Below are 19,520 nucleotides of genomic sequence, written 5' to 3'. Positions count from 1 at the left end.
AGTCGCTGGAGCTTCTTGACAGAGACAAAAAAAAAAAAAAAAAAAAAAGTTAAGTGTGTGGGATTTAGTGAAGGAAGGGGGGGGGCAACAGTTAGAAATATTGGGGAAATGGGTGAAGGAATCCCCAAGGTAAGGTGAAGTTGAACTCCACCAGGCGAAAAAAGGGGTGAAGGTGGGATGGTTAAAGGGCACTAGGCAAGGGAGCCTGGTGCAAGTTCACCAAGAACTGTTGGCTGCAGTATTCTTCTGATAGTGTCCACCGCCAAGCAGAGCTTCTTCAGAAGCGCTGCTTGGTGGTGATCATTAACTACTCTACTAATCTTTACATCATCTGCAAATTTAGACATCACGCCCTCTATCCCTTCATCGATGTCATTTATGAAAATCAAAAACAACAGTGGTCCTAATACTGATCTTTGGGGAACCCCACTTCTTACATCAACCCAATCTGAGGAATAACCATTTATCACAACTCTCTGCCTCCTGTCCTGAAGCCACCCAGTTATCCATCCAAGGATTTTCCCTGTGATTCCAACCTGATCCAGCTTATAAAGTAACCGCCCATGTGGGACTGGGTTAAATGATTTGCTGAAATCCAAATAAGCAATGTCGAAATTATTCCCTAAGTCCAGCTCTTGAGTGACTCTGTCAAAATAGCTAACCAGATTAGTTAAACATGATTTTCCCTTTACAAAACCATGCTGAGTATTCTTCCGGGTAAAGTTTTACACATTATTTTACCCGGAACTTCTGTTCCGGGTAAAATAATGGAGTCACTGGTTAAAGATGCATTGCAGGATCATCTAGACAAGACTGCAGCAATAATTCAGACACAGCATGGGTTTGTTAAGGGAAAGTCTTGTCTCACAAATTTGATAGGATATTATGATGTGGTTACAAAGGAACTGGATGCAAAAAATAATTTTGATATCATATATTTGGATTTCAGGAAAGCTTTTGACACTGTTGCGCATGGAAGACTATTGTACAAATTGGAGCAGAATGGTATTAAGGGTAAGTTGCTACAATGGATAAAAGGATGATTAAGTGGGAGAAGACAGAGGGTGGTAATCAATGGGCGCTGCTCTTCATGGATTAATGTTATTAGTGGAGTCGCACAGGGTTCGGTGTTGGGTCCACTGTTGTTTTGTATATTTATCAATGATATTGATGAAGGTATATCAGGCTTAATATCGAAGTTTGCAGATGATACAAAGGTTGGCAGGGTTGTTAATGACAGTAATGGCAGTGTGCTACTGCAACAGGATCTAGATAATTTGGGCAGGTGGGCTGAGAACTGGCAACTGAAGTTTAACATTGACAAATGCAAAGTACTGCATATATGTAGAAGTAATCCCAGGGAAACGTACCAACTGTGTGGTACTACACTTAAGGTGGTAGAAAATGAAAAAGACCTGGGAGTAATTGTGCGGTCAGATATGAAGTTTTCTGAGCAATGCAGATAGGCTGCCAGGGCAGGTCATGGGGTTTTGTCAATGATATATAGGAATTTTGCTAGCAGGGAGAAGGAGGTGATTGTCCCTCTGTATAAGGCAATGGTCAGGCCATGCCTTGAGTACTGCGTACAGGTCTGGAGGCCTCATTTTAGGAAGGATGTAGATTTACTTGAGCGTGTACAGAGAAGGGCAACAAGATTGGTGAAGGGATCCTCTTACCAAGAGAGGCTTAAGTTCTGCAAATTGCAATGGCTGGAGACTAGGCACTTGCGCGGTGATCTGATTGAGGTGTATAAGGTCTTGAATGGGTTGAGCACGCTGAATTCTGATGGGATCCTTCCACTTGTTCAGATTACAAACCTAAGGGGGCATAAATTCAAATTAAGAAAGGACAGATGTAGAATAGATGTGCGGAAATTTGCCTTTAGCCGGCGGGTGGTTAATTGCTGGAACAAACTTCCATCTGTCGTTGTGGAAGTTGATAGGTTGAATAAATTTATGGAGGAACTGGACAGGCATTTGGAGGGAAAGGTGTGTGATTTTTTATTTTTTTATTTTTTATTTTTGGCTGATGCTGCATAAGCACTTGCTTTCTTGCATCACATGCCACTACTACCACCACCACCACCACCCTTGATCACTGAATTACACCCGTGAGATACATTAGCACTTTTCCAATCCAACAGAATCATTCCATATTCCATTAATGCTCTCAAAATTACCCTCAATGGTTCAATGCACTCACTTGCTGCCTCCCTTAAGATTATGGGGTATATGCCATCGACCCCAGGAGCCTTACTGGCCTGTAGACTGGAAAGTTTTTTTTTTTTATTAAATAAACATGTGAAATTTCAACATTATTTATTACATTTTTTTTAACTTCACTCTCATAATTTCTGATTGCTGTAAAGGGTTTTCTTTTGTAAATATCGATGCAAAGTAACTGTTGAGTTCATCTGCAACTTTAGCTGGGATATCTGATACTATCACACATCCATTACATAAGGGTCCGACCTGGTTTGGCCTCTTCTTTGCATTTATATATGTGAAGAATTCCTTATCCCCCCCCCCCTCTTTGCCAGCAATTTCTCATAATCTGCCTTTGCCAGCCTAACCTTTTCTGTGACACTATTACAGATCAATTTGTAGCTGTTATAGGCTTCAGTACTTTTTATTGCTCTGTAATTTTTCCATGCCGTCTTTTTTCTGCTCAAGTAATCTGGCAACTTCATTATTCATCCAACTTAGAATCCTCCTTGTGGAGTATTTTTTTAATGGTATATGTGCATTCAAGGCTTCTGTGGTTAATGTTTTAAAGGTATACCATAATTCAATTGTATTCGCTCTGTGCAATACCTACCCAGTTAATAGAGGCCATCTTAAGCTGTCATAATTTCCTCTCCTGATATTATAACCCATTGCTTTGCCTTTAACTACTGCTACCTCTCTTCATCATCCACCATAAAACTGATCACTTTCTGCTACTGGTTCCTGTACTGTCAGCTCTATTATGTCATCTGGTTCATGGGTGATGATGAGGCCTAGAGTATTCTTTTCACTAGTACTTTCCCTGACATGTTGATACAAACAGCAATCATTTAGTTGATTTAAAAATTTTGTCCCCCATGTGGAGTTTCTTTCCCATTTGCTCCAATCAATTAGAGGTAAATTAAAATCACCCATAATGTACGCTTAATCACCCATAATTTACGCTTACTTGCCCATTCCATTTGCATGTAGAGGCTCTCATCATAATCTTCACAATCACGTAGCCTGTAGATTACTCCTATGCTTATTTTCTTCCAACTATCTTGCATCATTGTACAGATTCTATACTGGCACATGAAACATCTGATTCCGGGAAAGCTTTCATCACACTCAGGCTGCTTTTGTTAAGAAGCATAACCCCACCACCCCTTCTATCTTCCCTATCCTTCCTAAATACAGTATACATACCGTACTGAAACTCATCCCCCATCTCCACGTGGCACCACATTTCTGTAAGCCCTATTATGTCAGCGTTACTTGCCCTAATTAGCAAGTGGAACCTTTTCAATCTCTTGTACTGCATCTTGTCCTAGCATTTTACTCACTATAATTTTACATGGTGCCATTATTAGGTTCTCACCGACTCTGTGACTTTTCCTTTTCTTGGCAATAAGTTCTGCTATTAAATAACTTGCTTCCTGAGCCTTTTCACTGAATGAGACTTTTTAAACAAAAGCTTTACTCTGTTTGTTTTGAGATTCCAATAGCCATTTAAAATAATCAGCACTTTTACTTGACAAAGACTGTGATTTGTAGTTAAGTGTGTTTTCAATTTTGCTGGAGCCATTGCTGCATTTGTGAGTTGTTTGCCACGGACGACACACAGTGGAATAGGACAACTTTGATTACCAGCTGATGCAAAACCCATTGATAAGTAGCTTTCATTGTAAAGACGGACTTTTTTGTATATCCCTTGTTGAACTACTGTAGTGAAATGACTCAGAAGATTGCAATTCTTCATCATTAACCAGAATTGTCCATAGGCCTAGGCTTAGAATCCTCTTCTTCCATCTCACACCTAGTCTTCAAAAATCACCACATTGGACCATGTAGGCATGTTTGTAAAACACAAACACTAATAACAGATAAAACAGAAGGGCATAATAAATAACTAACGACAAAATTGCAAAAAATACGAAAACTTCATAATACAATTCACTTCTAAACTACATAATCCACATTTTGCAACGTTTACAACAACAGCAGCTTGGGGAGGTAATTCGGGAGGGAGAGGCTGACATCATCAACTTACCATCTCCCCCTCCATGCAATGCAGCACTCACCAATTATTAATGGGCCATCTTATCTCACGTCAAAAACTGAGAATGGACTCAATCAAATGAACACGGTCCTACTGTGCACTGTCATACAGATATATCCGCTGAACCAAGATGCCCACCAGTAATAACAGAACTGTAGGTAGGACAATTCTTGGCCACTTCCAAACAAACCTTCTGAAATCAACAACCACTGATTTAGACATCGCCAACTGGACTGACAACACCTGACTGAACACTATCTAGAATCCTCCATATGGAGGATTCTAGATAGACTTCAGGGATGGTCAGTAAAATGGCAGCTATGCTTTAATCCAGCAAAGTGTAAAGTGTTGCATCTGGCGAACAGTAACCCCAAAATAACTTATATACTTGGTGGAGTTGAACTTAAGCCGGTTGTGGAGGTAAGGGACTTGGGTATTATGTGATAGTCAGACATGAAGTTCTCTGAGCATTGTAGATTGGTTGCGAGGAAGGCCTATGGTGTTCTGTCAATGATTTATCGAACAATTGCTAGTAGATATAAGGACATCATAATCCCATTATACAGGGTTATTCAAAATGAAGTCCAGGGTTTCAAACAATTCCTGTACACACATGAGCAGACATGAAAGAAAAAAAGAAGAAAAAAATATTTCCAGAATGCAAGTATAGTAATGAAGTTTTTTTACATACCTCATAAATGTTCAATATGAGAGCCTTTAGTGAAATTGCCCAAAATCGCACATTCTGCTTATTCACTTTCCCCGAAAAATGGAAGGTCGATTCATCAGAAAAAATCACTCTGTCCGAAAGTGGCGTTACACAACGGTGGCAGATTTACTTACATGAAACTCCAACACAGTAAAAGCTTTCTCATTACATTCCAAAGCCATGTGGCAACAGAGCAGAACTGGCATCACAGGCAAACGAACGACAGCACGGCGGTATGCATCCAATGCCATCTGGTGGTTAACCGTGCAGCATACCGAACATAGTGAGCATGGGAACGAAACTTGAGATGTTATGCGTTCTTTCGAGATGGCTACAAATGATTATGACACATGCGCTTTCCCAAAAAAAATTCTGAAACACCGGACTTCATTTTGAATAACCCTGTATAAGGCTATTGTTAAACCACACTTGGAATACTGTGTTCAAGTATGAAGACCATACCTAAAGAAAGATATTGTGCTTCTTGAAAGGACCCAAAGACGGGTAACTTGCCTGGTGAGATCGGTGTAAGGGCCTCCATATGAGGAAAGACTTCAAATATGTGGGTCACACAGCCTGGAAACTAGTCACCTTAGAGGAGACTTGATAGAGGTGTTCAAGGCTCTGAGAGGCATAAGTAAAATGAATGAGGACGAAATTTTCACGGTTATAAAGGATTCTAGAACTATGGGCCATAATTTCAAGTTACAGGAGAGATGTTTAGACTGGATTGCAAGAAGTTTTATTTTAGCCAGCGAGTTATAAATTACTTGAATAAGTTACCTACTTGGGTGGTAGAAGCTGACAGTTTGGGGAAATTCAAAGGTCAGCTGGATAATTACGTATGGGAGGAGGGAACCACATAGGTTGTCCATTTCCTTTTCTCTTATTATTATTATATATTTTTAATTTTCTTCTTCTTCTTCTTCTTCTTCTTCTCTTCTTCTTATTATTATTATTATTATTATTATTATTTTCATTTTATTATTTTGTTTTTTTATTTATTTTATTATTATTATTATATATATATATATATATATATATATATATATTTTGGCTGGTGCAGCATAGGCTAGGCTTCCTTACACCATGTGGCCATTGCTAATACTGATATTAATAACATACTATTTGATATAACATAGTCCACAAACTCAAGTTAGTGGTTATGAGAAAGATCTGGGGATAATTATGCAGTCTGACATGGAATACTCTCTGCAGTGCAAACAAGCTGGAACAGCCCACAAGGTTCTGTTAATGATATACAGGAATTTTTCCAGCAGGGATGATTATACCACTGTATAAGGCAGATGGTTAGGAAACAGCAATCCTCATCTGAAATGCTTCATGTAACTTTGGAAATCTCATTTACAAAGTACATACATCTGCTGGAAAGGGTGCAAAGAAAAGTGAAAGGTTACTTGTAGGCACAAAAGGTTATTCCTGCCATAGAGGCTACGGTTCTGTAAATTGCAGTCTCTGGCAAGTGGGAATCTGCACAATGACACTAATTGAAGTGTATAAGGCTCCAGAAGGTTTAAGTAAATTAAATGCTTAATAATAGCAATAAGAGCTTAATTAGAAGCTCTATAAATCAGCTAAGTAAATTAAATGCTAATGGTTTCATTACTTTTTCAGATGACACACACAAGTATTTATAAATATAAATTGAAAAAGGGATAGATATGAAGAAATTTGCATTCATCCAAAGTATAATTAATTGTTGGAATAAACTTAGTGTTGTGGAAGTGGGTAGTTTGGACAAATTGATGAACAAAATGACCCCCTCCCACCACATTAAAGGTGTAAACAAACTTTTCTAAACCAGTTTTGTGACCTGATCAAATATGTTCTTGGTTCTTTTGTAATACACATCATCTTCATAATACAACTTCTAGTGATATCAGTACAAGTTAAAAGAGGATTTCATTATAAAACTACCAGACTGGTTACAGTTACATTTTTATCACTTTTATAGTTTAAACCCAATACATTTTATACCCATAGTTAAAATAATATAGTTCACTATTGTAAAAATATATAAATATACAATTTAAAAAATGTTGTATGGATGATTTCCTTTGGCACGCTTTGTCTGCAATGTCATGGTGTTACATCCAGAAATAGTCTGCCAGCACACATTCATTCCATAAACCTTGGTAGTGGTTTTCCATTGACTTAATATCTTGATGGTATTATTCCACCTGCTTGTCACTCAATGTGCTATAATTTTTGCAAAGGAATTCTAAATGGAAATGCAAAAAATGAAGTTTCAGTGACATACAACATCCCGTTTCTTTATATTGATCAAGCACTTTCTGGGCTCCATCCTGCAGAAACTCTGAATTGATGCCCACAAAGAGTCTCTTTTTCGCTTTCACAGCACTGATTTTTGGAAATTTCTAACTTGAGTAATGAAATCCTCTCAAATAAAAACTCTTCATTGAAAAGTAAAACTTTACAAAATCCTTCATTAGGTCAAGTAGAGAGGTGGAAAGAAAATATTCATTCATTCCACTAGGAACATACTGTACACCATTCATTCCAGACTCATACATGCTTCTTAGAGGCCAGTCGTTTCTGATGTAATGCTGTCCCATAGGCATGAGACACTCCTTGTATGGCCATTAGCATACCAATATTTTTGAGGTTTCTGCAGATATTACATTCATGAGTGCTATATTAAATTGCTTTTGAGTAATCTCCTCATGTTATAGTATGTCATCTTTAGATGAACAGAGTGAGTGGAGGGGGGGATAGATGGCTTGTAAGTTCCAGGTGTGCAAGAGAACAGCTATCAAACTTCACTCTTGAAGAGGCATCATCCAGATGTAATGTGTATTTATGACAGTTCCCTAAAAACCCCATTGTTGTCCTGATACTAACAGAGCAGACTATTTATTATTAAGCATATCCCCAAAACCTGGTTTATTTTTTGATATTGAAACACTCTGATGTTCTCCTTAACTAAGTGTTTCTACTTCAGACTTGATGTGAAGAGTTTGGCTTTATCTTTGTAGAGGTCTAGATCTCTAATGATGTTATTCAACCAATTTTGGATAAATAGGTCCAACTCCAACATCTCTTTATCACGTATGCACTCAGGATTAGCCAAAGTTCTCAGGTCTCCATCAATTGCACTTTCATCACATTGGCGTACTTTCATTGTAAGGATTGATCTCATTGCTGAATGCTGGTTAATAAACAATCTTGTGTTTATTATTCACGGAGAATCCAGTTACATAACATTACAAAAGTAACAGTCACCATCGCAATCTTTTGTCTCCCTCCATATCATAATGGTAAATGGCATAGGCTTTTCCCTTTGTTCATCCAGTCGTGTATTGAATTGAACAAATGGTACAAAGGATATGTGGTGCTCACACCTTGTTTGGATCACCTTGGGAACAACTGAAGTATAGTTGGTAAATTTTATGAATATCTGTTGTGTTCATATGCCATTGTGAAATAGCCACACAAGCAGAATTTGTTAGGGATGACTCTTACACTTTTGAGGTGTGATGATGAATGTGATTCAGTAATTTACTGAATCTCCTGAAAAAGGCCTCTGAGGTTGGGTAAATTCATATTTTAGCATTAAATCAGCTCACACACCAACCATAAGAATAAGTACTTACTGTAACTAAAATATATACATATTAAAATAAAATAAAATAACTATTTACAAAAACTGCTATTATATTAAATTAAATTATATACATGTAAAAACATTAAAACTGTGATAAAATCCTTAAGATAAAATACACTAAAATAAACCGGATTAAAAGCGATAAAAACAATAAAAGTCTCTGGAGCTTTCGGAAGCATCGGCTTCCTTCCTCAGCAGTAACAAAACTTCCTGCAGCACGTCCATATATAACAGGCTCACGGCACCTATACACGTGGTGCAGTCGGCGCATGGTCTGAACTGGAAGCGGAAATAGCTCGGGAAATTTGAACGTGTCAAATTTCCCCAGAGGATGCGGTTATCGTGGATCGAGCGCATGGGTTCTGGAACCGTAAATGGCTCAAGAGCCTATGAATCTGTTCATCCGACCACAATATTATGAATAGGGACAGAGGTATGCGTATGCATCCTCTGTTTGAAACTATCATCCTAAGTACGGATGAACGGTTCTGCTTAACACGTTCCCGAGCTATTTCCGCTTCCAGTTCAGACCATGCACCGACTGCACCACGTGTATAGGTACCGTGAGCCTGTTATATATGGACGTGCTGCAGGAAGTTTTGTTACTGCTGAGGAAGGAAGCCGATGCTTCCGAAAGCTCCAGAAACTTTTATTGTTTTTATCGCTTTTAATCCGGTTTATTTTAGTGTATTTTATCTTAAGGATTTTATCACAGTTTTAATGTTTTTACATGTATATAATTTAATTTAATATAATAGCAGTTTTTGTAAATAGTTATTTTATTTTATTTTAATATGTATATATTTTAGTTACAGTAAGTACTTATTCTTATGGTTGGTGTGTGAGCTGATTTAATGCTAAAATATTTACTGAATCTTACATGAAAATGTATAATATAATTAAATTTTGATATAACAAGGATATAGATATATTCAAACAATTACATAAATGCGAATGTATAAACAATAATAATAAATAAATAAAAATTATATTCACATAGGTGGCTGCATATACTGAGTGGTATAATCAGTGTAATTGTGACCATGTAATTGGTCTTGTCACAAAAACTAGATATTATATGAAAATCAAAAATATGAGGGGCATTCAATAAATTATCTACCTAAGGTACTTCTCATAGTTATATTTCAATGATTCATGATTTATCATGTTCCTACTTATCTCAACTTGAACCATACTAATTTTGATCCCACTATATTTTTAGGTTGTGCTACTGTAACATAAAGAAGAAAGACACCTGTATCAAATTATTGATTTGCTGAAATTGGAGCACTGTTCAGTCATCAAGTTTCTTACCAAACAAGGAAATGGGCCAAAGGCCATTCATGAAGGGATATGGTGGCTGTGTATGGTAACAGTGCACCTTCAGAGTACCAGGTGAAATTCTGGTCAAAACAATTCAAGTGGGTTAGAGAGCCTATCGAAGATGATCCGTCGTTCAGGAAGGCCTGTGACAGCGACCACTCCAGAAATGTGCCAAATGACAGGCGTTTAAAGGTGTCCCAAATCTCTAGGGAATATGACATATCTGAGGGAACAGTGATAACCATCTTTCCTGAACATTTGGTGATTAGTCAAGGTGACAAGGTCAGTGAAACTTGGGTCCCCATATTTCTGATCCCTGTGCAGAAGCAATTCAGAGTACGGTGTTGTGAGGAGAATTTAGAACTTTATGGAATTGATCCCGAAACTTTCATCTCCAGAATTGTAACGGCACGTTGGACAGACAAATGGTGTAATCGAGACACGATTACACGAGTTGTCTGTATCGGACAAATGCTAACTTATTGTGATTTTTCTCTTGTAGAGGATCCATGTCCTTTTTAATTTGATTTTTTTTAAATTAAAAGATCTGATTTTAAATCAAATAAAAATAAAATATTAAATGAAATATATGGATATTAAGAAATATTATAGATATTTTAGAACTTTTAAGCCAAGAATTCTCTTACCTGAGATTTTTTTCAAATTTTTCAGGAATAACTGCATCCAGGTAAGGTTTAATTAGAATAGATGGAAATAGTATTGAAAGGCCTGCCTAAAGAGAGATGAACCTTGTAACAGGACAAAGGAATGAAAGCAAGCTTTGATTCTGAATCCATGCATGGCAAATAATTAGAGGTATAAAGGGAGATAAATACCCAAAGCTTGATGGGGGCTTTTTGCTTATATCATCTTCACAGGGGAAGGTAACGTGTTTGAAGGCTGTATTTATATGGACCAGGCACATTCCATTGTAGTATTTCAAACGTGTGGGGGGATTTTTAAGTAGGCAAAAGAGGATAGAAGAAAAATTCTTATCCCCTCGTATTTCACTTTGATTAGTTTGTTATCACTGGGGGGTCATATGCATCCCTACTGTACAATCTAAGGGATGTTATAAAGGAAAAGAGCCATGGAAAACTTTTCCAGAGGTATGCTGCTTTTTCACGACCACACACCAGTGCACAGGTCACATGCTGTTGCTGCTTTGAGAGACTGAATTTACAGAACTTACCCATCCAACTTAGTTTGTATCTGGCCCCCAGTGACTATTTCCTGTTTTGATACCTCAATAAAAATGTACGTGGGCATTGCTTTGCTGATTATAGTAAAAGTCTGCTGTTTCAGCGTTCTTTGATGGATAGGACAAAGAATTTTATTTGTCTGGTATTTCCTCCTTCAGAGAACTTCAGGGAAGTTATATTGAAAAATAAAACCAGATTTTTGCCTCTATCTCATTTTTGTGCGTGCGTACATAGGTAGATAATTTATTGAACGCCCCTCATAGGTTTGGAATCAACATCCAAAGATCTATCTATTTCACATTTTTCTTTTTCTAATGAAAAATACTTGTTGGTCTGTGTTGTTGGAAGAAATGGACAAATGAAGATTTATTTATTTATTTTTTTAGCTGGTGCTGTATAAGCTTTGCTTCCTCCATCATGTTAACAATACAAATACTAAATACAGTATGTAAACTGCCATTTTCACTTGATCAGGCGTTTATAACATTTTTTTATTATTTAATTGATTTCTTTTTACTTATTAGTTAATTCATTTATATTATTATTTTCTTCATATATAATGATTACATAATAAGCAGTGTTTATGAGTTTTGAAAGATCTGTTGGTAACATTTTTCTAATTGGTCAGTTTTCTTTAAAGTATTTGACTTTTCTTTTTTCCCTTTTAAAGGAACGTTTAATTGCAATTCTTCTGGGAATGTTGAGACTTCAGCGTTATAATTTCATTGGCATTTATAAAGAAGAATCCTGTACTGCTTTAAAAGCCACTGTCAAACAGGTAGGACAGAAACTTCATTTATTTTTAAGCTTAGACCTCATATTTTTCTAAATGCCACATTCCTGTGTACTCTGCTTTCTGTGTACAAGCTGAGTGTGTTCTCACAGAGCATCAGCTTAAACAGTGTAACTCTTATTAGCATATAACTTTTCAATTTAATGTGTGTTTTTTTTTTTTTTTTTTTTTTTTTTTAACAAAACCCAAACATGAGAGGTATTAGAACCTACATGGGCTGAAGGTTGAGAAGATACTTGTTGACATTGGATATGAATTTCTGTAGATTGTAATTTTCAGGAAATATGTGTGAAGGAAGGTTGCTCCAGAAGACAGAGAAATAGAATGAAGAAAAGTTGGTTCAGTGAGTTTGAAGGTGGGCAGTAAAAGTATGTTGACTGGTTGCAGCATGTGTTTGGACTGGTTTGGAAAAGAGAGCGGGAATTATAGAAGCCAATTAAGAAGAACAGTGCCCATGTAAGAATCTATAGAAAAGGCATCCAGCAGAAACAGAACATCTCTGACATAGAGAGTGGAGAGACTGTTAGAGATGAGTCATTAATTAACCTAATTGCTCTCTTTTGAATGGAATCTAGAATCTTAAATATAATCTGTTGGTTTCCCAAATTTTCAAGTTACACTAGTTCAGGTTTGTTATCCTTCCATGCACAATGGTCCATGTATAGCTTTCAAATAGATGCATAACAACAAATTGTTGCTATGCATCACAAAAGTGAGTGTCACAAGTGCCATGGTAATATTTTATAATGTGAAATGTGCTTTTACTAAAATGCCAATTTTCACCATTAAAATACATGAAATAAAATCCAAAAAAGTGCAATTAAAAATATTTATGTTTAAAAAAAAAAAAAAAAAAAACCGTACACATTAAAGTTTATTTAAAACCTTCCTCACTTAGAAAGTACATGGAGACCAATGAATAATAGATGGTAAGGTGAGTTTGGAGGATTTGCAGATTAAAGGGACTTTGTTGGTAATTGGGATTTTGTTTGAAGATTGAGTGGCTTGAAATAAGTCTGGTGATTGTTGAACTGAGGATACCTTCTTCCTCATGATAATTCTCTCTGTAGCATACTCAGTCATTCCTTACTGCTGCAATAATCTTTGAACTGTGTTTACAATATGGAGTATAAGTCTCAAAAATTCAGTGCTCATTCAATGTATTCGAATGCTTCTGAAAGTCTTTGAACTGTAAATATATGAGGAGTTGCAACTTCTTCACCATGATCCATCTGTACCATTTCAATAAAATCCTCATTGGTAGGATCTTCTTCATGGGCATATAACAGTGTAGTCACATTAATTGAAAGAGGGGATATAAATGACTGTTCATTACTGTGAGATAATTAATTGAGACTACACTATCATATTATGTGGTAGAGTTCAGTAATTTATTATTGAAATACTACAGTTCGAATGATTGAAACACCTCAGTTCCAACAACTTAAACAATTCTAGCAACATTTTGGGAATGCTCTGTTTCCCGTCTTCAGGCTTGTATCGTTAGAACAATTGGTTTGAGGTACAATTTTATAGAAAGTTTCACAAAATTCTATTAATAATCTAATTATGTTAAATAATTAAAGTTGTAGAAGTTACTGATGTGATTACATTTGCTTGGTTTCAACTTTTGAGTTCGAGAATAATTCTTTTAAGTGTAATTTGATAACATTCAACATTATTATGAGTCTTAATTGCAATATTTTACAATGTATACACTATATAATATACAATATCCAATTACAATAATTATAACATTTTTGCAAAGACAGTAATAAAATATATCATAAGTAATTAATTAGTTAATTTTTAATTCATATAGTTCAGCCGGAACCCTTAGAGTTACTCTCCTGTGCTGTTAAGTTGGAAAAGCTTACCTTTTTATGTGATGCTGGAGTGGAGTTTTCTGGGAAGTACTTAGAGTTGTCTGAGAGAGAGTTTATATATAGGTAGGGCTGATCAGGACCTACATTAAGAGAGAGAGAGAGAGAGAGAGAGAGAGAGAGAGATATCTAAGAATTTGCAGTCAACAATTACTTCAACAGGAAATCATAACCATAAAGGCTATAGCTCTGAAGAACCAATATCCTCTAACATTAGTAAACTGAATGATTAAGAGAACTCTCAACGATAGTTACAACCCCAGCAGAAGAAAGTAAAAAAAAAAAAAACCAAAGAACCAACTCATCATACTGTACATTCCAGGAATCAGCAACATTATAGCTAAAGCAGCAAAAACCTGTAACGTACCTACATTCTATGCAGGAAACCAATCCCTAAAGCAGAAGCATTTCCAAGAATGCAACTCAGCCTACATTGGCAAATCATATAGAAGATTAAAGGAAAAAAATATAGTAACTCAAGAAAGACATCCAGCATGGTAGAATTCACAGATATGAAACAACCGCCCATGCCCTTTCCTACAGAGGCACTTGGGACTTTACGAACACCTTAGTACTTTTAATAGATTCATCATACTCCAGAAGAACACATAAGGAAGCATACTTTATAAAATGTTTCGGAAGCTCGAGAAACAAGGAGTCACTTTCCACGGTGCCTGTTATAATTTATTCCAAGCAGAAATTCTAGGAAAAGATCACAAGAAAAAGAAGATTCCAACAACCCTAAACAAAATCCATAAATTTATTCTTGTTACCAGCACGCCTGGAGGTAAATTGCCCATAATAATAATAATAAAAAAATATGTATCCCTGTGCCCAAAAATTGTCTCATAGAAAAACCCTCCATTGGCCACACAAAAATGAACCCTACCTATATATAAACCCTTTCACAGGCCACTCCAAGTACATTCCAGTGGAGGAAACTCCACTCCAAAGGCACATAAACATGTAAGCTTTTCCAACTTAATATCACAGGAGAGTAACGCTAAGAATTCCAGCTAAACTATGTGAATTAAGATTAATTAATTACTTATGGAATACTTTATTACTGTCTTTATAAAAATGCTATAATTAATTGGATATTGTATAATATTGTAATAATGTTGAATGTTATCAACATTCAACATTATTCATAAAATAATTATTCTGTAACCCAAAGTGGAAACCAAGCAAATGTAATCACATTAGTAAGATTTTGACAATTCTACAACTTTAACTAATTAAATCTATAACGTAACTAGATTGTTAATAGAATTTTGTAAAAATTTCTATGAAACTGTACCTCAAACCAGTGTATCTAACAATAAAGGCCTGAAGATAGGAAACAGTGAGTTCCCAAAACATTGCCAGAATTATTAATGTTTGTAACAGTATCACTTAATCCCTTTACATTACTCATTATTTCAGCAAGTTTCACTAGTTTTTTCAGATACTTAAAATACTGGGTGGTAATAAAATAAGTTTCCCTATTCAGGAGACTCTAGTGTCAAAACGGTTAGAGATAGCACTGTGAAAATCAGTGGAGAAGCGATTTTTAGACGGGGGGAAAAATTTCCGCCACCAGGGAAGAAATTGGCACTGTGAACATGAGCTGGAATACTTAACTTAGGATTAGATTTTGATATCAGAACTTAAAAATCTTCAGATATTGTTCTATGTGCTTTCCTTCACTTGAGATGACATTCTGAAAACGGAGGACAACATGTGACACAGTTTCGTGTAACATCTCATTGGGATTGTTAGCTGTTTAATGCTATATACTGCTTAATGCTTGCTTTCAAATCGACAAGCATCTGTGCCACCACGGTAAACTCTGTCTTTCAGGTATCCCCGTAGCAGAAATCACAGGGATTGAGATCTGTGATCGGGCTGGCGAGAACTGCAGAAAGTCTCTAGAAATGATATGATCATTTCCGAATGTTGAACGGAGCAGTTCCTTCACTTGTCGACCAACATGGGAAATGGCACCATCTTGCATGAACATTATGGTCTCCAAGCTTTGCTTTTCTGCAGAGTGGGAATAATGTGCACTCTTAGAAGAGTGCAGTGCCATGCACTAGTTACCATACACTTTACGGGACCATAAGTAGACTCTTCAAAATAAAATGATCCAATTATAAACTCTGCTGTGAATCCACACTATACTGTAACATATGGACTTTGTAGTGGTCTTTCATGCACAGCAGATGGACGAAAAGTTCCCCATATTTGGCAGTTTTGCACATTTACTGCCCCACGAAGAGTGAAATGTGCCTCATCAGACCACAAGATCATTGTAGCCCATGTATCGTCAAATTCCATACAAGCCAGAAATCGTAGAGTAAAGTCTATTCGTTGTTGCTGATCACAAGACTTTAGTTCTTGCACTACATGAATCTTGTAATGGAACCAGTGTAAAATTATTCGAAGTACTTTACATACAGTAGACCAAAGAAGGTTCAAGTCTCTTGACACACCTCTGTCAGGCACTACTGACTGGTAGTGTTTCGCATTCTGACCATTGCAACCACCACTTCACTACCCTCCATTCTGATATATGGTTGTCCCCTGCCTGGAATTACACCTAATTCCCTGGTCATTTAAAATTTCTTTATTAGTTTTCGAAGCCCTACTGATGTCAAAGGTCCTTTACACAAACCTTTCAACTTTCCGATATTCACGTAGTGCTGCCTTAGCATTATGGTAGAACAGTTTTACTTAAAGAGCACGTTCCTTTTTCTGTGTAAGAGCTATAATGGTTATTGATGACATTGGCCTTTCTGCTTTTATCTAGCCGGATGTCATTTGCGTAAGCAGCGTGTCTTGAAGTAACTGACAACGTTTACATATGTGCACGCTGTTTCCACCCTAGTGGTGGAAATTTGAACTAATGTTTTTTCTTCTACAAATCACTTCCCTATACCCACCTATTTACAATGCTAACTCTAACCATTTTGACCCTAGGGTCTCCTGAATAGGGAAACTTATTTTATAACCACCTGGTACATGAAAAATTAGCATCAGTGAACATTAACTGGAAAAATATTGTGCCAACACTGCTTCAGAACTGTAGGTTTAACTAATTATAGACATTCCCTATACACCATGCTGCTTTCTTTGCTGTTGGCTAATTCCTTGAAATTAACCAAAATCCCCCACCACTAACTGGTCTCATCATCTCACTCTGAAGTGAAAACTAGTTTGTAATTTAGTGGAAAATATGTAACAAAACTGTTTGAAATGGACCTAAGTCTTCCTTGTGGATGAGCAAGAATTTTAAGATTTTTGCATTGTTTGGCACATGTCCTGGCCTATATCAAAAAATTATACTTAAACCAATCACTAAGATTTGTCAAATAATCATAACACATTTGTTGAAAGTGAATTTCACCAAAAATTTTAATATACCTGAAGGTGCAAGGTTTTACATTCTTTCTTATCACAATAAGCTTGTACTTGTGGTTATCTTTCAGCATTACCACACATTAATACCGTTTGGATTCCTCGTAACTCTTTGGATTCCTCAACACCTAATGCTGATTTATTATTTTTTTAATATACTTTTTAGAAAAGAAGCATTCTGCACAAAATTAATCTCTTGTCACTGTTATAGATGTGCTCTTAACTGTGGTTATTATATCATTGTCAAGAATTGTTCTGCAGCTTCATGATCGGCAGTTAGTTGTTTTGCAAGAAATTTTTAGATGATTTCTGAAACCATCTGGTAAAATAATTGCATTCACCTTCAGTTTTCATTTCATTCGATTAAGCTTTTACTTTCTCCATCAATTGTTGAGATGGAGGAATGTTTTCACTCCTATGCTGAGAAGACTGCTGGAACATTTTCAGAGAACAAATGCATCTCAAGTAGCTTTATTGTTTGGTTGATTATATTCTAAAATATTAGAAGTTTGGGTAAAGAATTCAGTAGATTAATTTTTGTTTTTACTTATTTCTTTAAAATCTTGTAAATTTAATTTTTATTATTTTATAAATTCAGTTTTGGTCATTTTTGAAGTTTTCTGTGATATCTTGTAAATTTAACTTTTATACAGCTAATTCTCATATGTTAGTGTTTTTTCAGTATCTTATAAATTCGAATGCTTAAATTCATTAATCAATAAAATTTGGTATCTGCTTAATTTATTGTAACATAACCTATTTCTACCATCCACTGCGGCCCCGGGTGCCAAGTGTTATAGTGATCAAGCGATTCTCAGTGATTTCTAGAGCATTTTTCTTGAAAGTGCAGTTTTTGTTCAGTTATAAAAGTTTTCTTACGTTTTCATTAAATAATAGTAAACTTAGACTTACGATCTGTAACTAAGTTTCAGAAAGGCAAATCACCTTTCTTTTTTCCATTTAAACTAATATACTAACTTTATACCGCTTGGTCACTCTAGCGGCACTGCTCCTGCCTCCCCGTGGCAGGGCTGGTAACCTGGGAGAAGAAATCCACTCTCCCGGGGCTGAAAGGAGCAAAGATGGATAACAATACGTTCCCACCTTTAGAGCCTCCGAGCTCAAAACTAGCGACAAAACACACCGATGATGACTTTTCCCAACCCAAGAGGTTGAAAACAAATCCTCAAGAGGAGATACCAGCATTTCTCATACTGCATTCTACATCAGACGAGCCTTTGAGTAAATTGTCCCCATTCCTTGTGCAAAAATGCTTAGAGGCTGTCGCAGGTTCACCAAAATCAGTAAGGCGACTCCAGTATGGGGATCTTCTGGTAGAGACCATAAAATCCCAGCATTCTGCAAAGTTATTAAATCTGACAACTTTCGGCGGACATCCAATAAAAGTCACTCCCCATGCCACCTTAAATTCCTCCAAGGGAGTAATTGCAGAATGGGACTTATTAACCGTATCAGAGGAGGAAATAGTCAAAGAGCTACGAGAACAAAGAGTCATCCAAGCCAAGAGAATCATGACTCGTAAAGATGGTACTCTCATTCCAACAAGGAGCATAATCCTCACTTTTAGCTCTCCCATCTTACCAACATCTGTCAAAGCAGGCTGTCTCCATTGCCGTGTCCAACCCTACATCCCAAACCCAATCAGGTGCTATAAGTGCCAAAAATATGGACACTCTCAGACTGCATGTAGAGGTGAGGCAATATGTCCTAACTGCGGACCGAAGGACCACAACCAATCCGATTGCAATGCTTCCACTCCCCATTGCCCAAATTGTAAAGGTAATCACCCAGCTTTCTCCAAAATATGCGAACTATGGAAACAAGGGAAAAAAAATACAGAAATATAAAGTGGAGAACAAAGTCACTTATTCAGAGGCGAGAAGAGAAATAATCAAAATGGAGCCAAAGTGTACGTATGGCACAGCTGCCAAACAGATGCAATCAGTAAGTATCCAAACAGACGTTACAGTTCCTCCTAATACATCTATCGTGAATTGGGCACGATCCATACTCACTTCTCCCAAATAGTGTCCTTCACAACAAACAACCGAACAAGCCAGCAATACTCCAATCTCCATTCCAGCTGATGCATCAACAATGAAACTAAAAGCTACAGAAACCCCAATGGTGCATCCACGGATTTCAACGGAAATGGATATTGATCAGCAGAAAAATTCAGATAATGGAATTTTAGAACTCCACGCAACTGATGAGATGGACACGACATGTCCTTTCTTTCCTAAGAAAGACAAAGTAAAAATAGAGAGGTATAAACAAG

The 19,520-nt window shown here is 36.6% G+C and overlaps 1 protein-coding gene across 1 annotated transcript in view; it reads left to right on the top strand.

Annotated features, from left to right (window-relative positions):
- scat (VPS54 subunit of GARP complex scat) overlaps positions 1-19,520 on the top strand; it is a 414,636-nt gene that overhangs the window by 211,529 nt on the left and 183,587 nt on the right. The window contains exon 10 of the mRNA XM_090376331.1: positions 11,817-11,924. Coding sequence (XP_090232457.1) covers positions 11,817-11,924 — 108 coding nt within the window. The remainder of the gene's footprint in view (positions 1-11,816; positions 11,925-19,520) is intronic.

The sequence above is a fragment of the Mastigoproctus giganteus genome, chromosome 6 (assembly GCF_048544385.1).
Source record: "Mastigoproctus giganteus isolate SK-2022 chromosome 6, ASM4854438v1, whole genome shotgun sequence".
NCBI classification, from domain to species: Eukaryota; Metazoa; Arthropoda; class Arachnida; order Uropygi; family Thelyphonidae; genus Mastigoproctus; species Mastigoproctus giganteus.
Note: the sequence above shows the minus strand (reverse complement) of the source record. Positions and strands in the feature narration are given on the sequence as shown.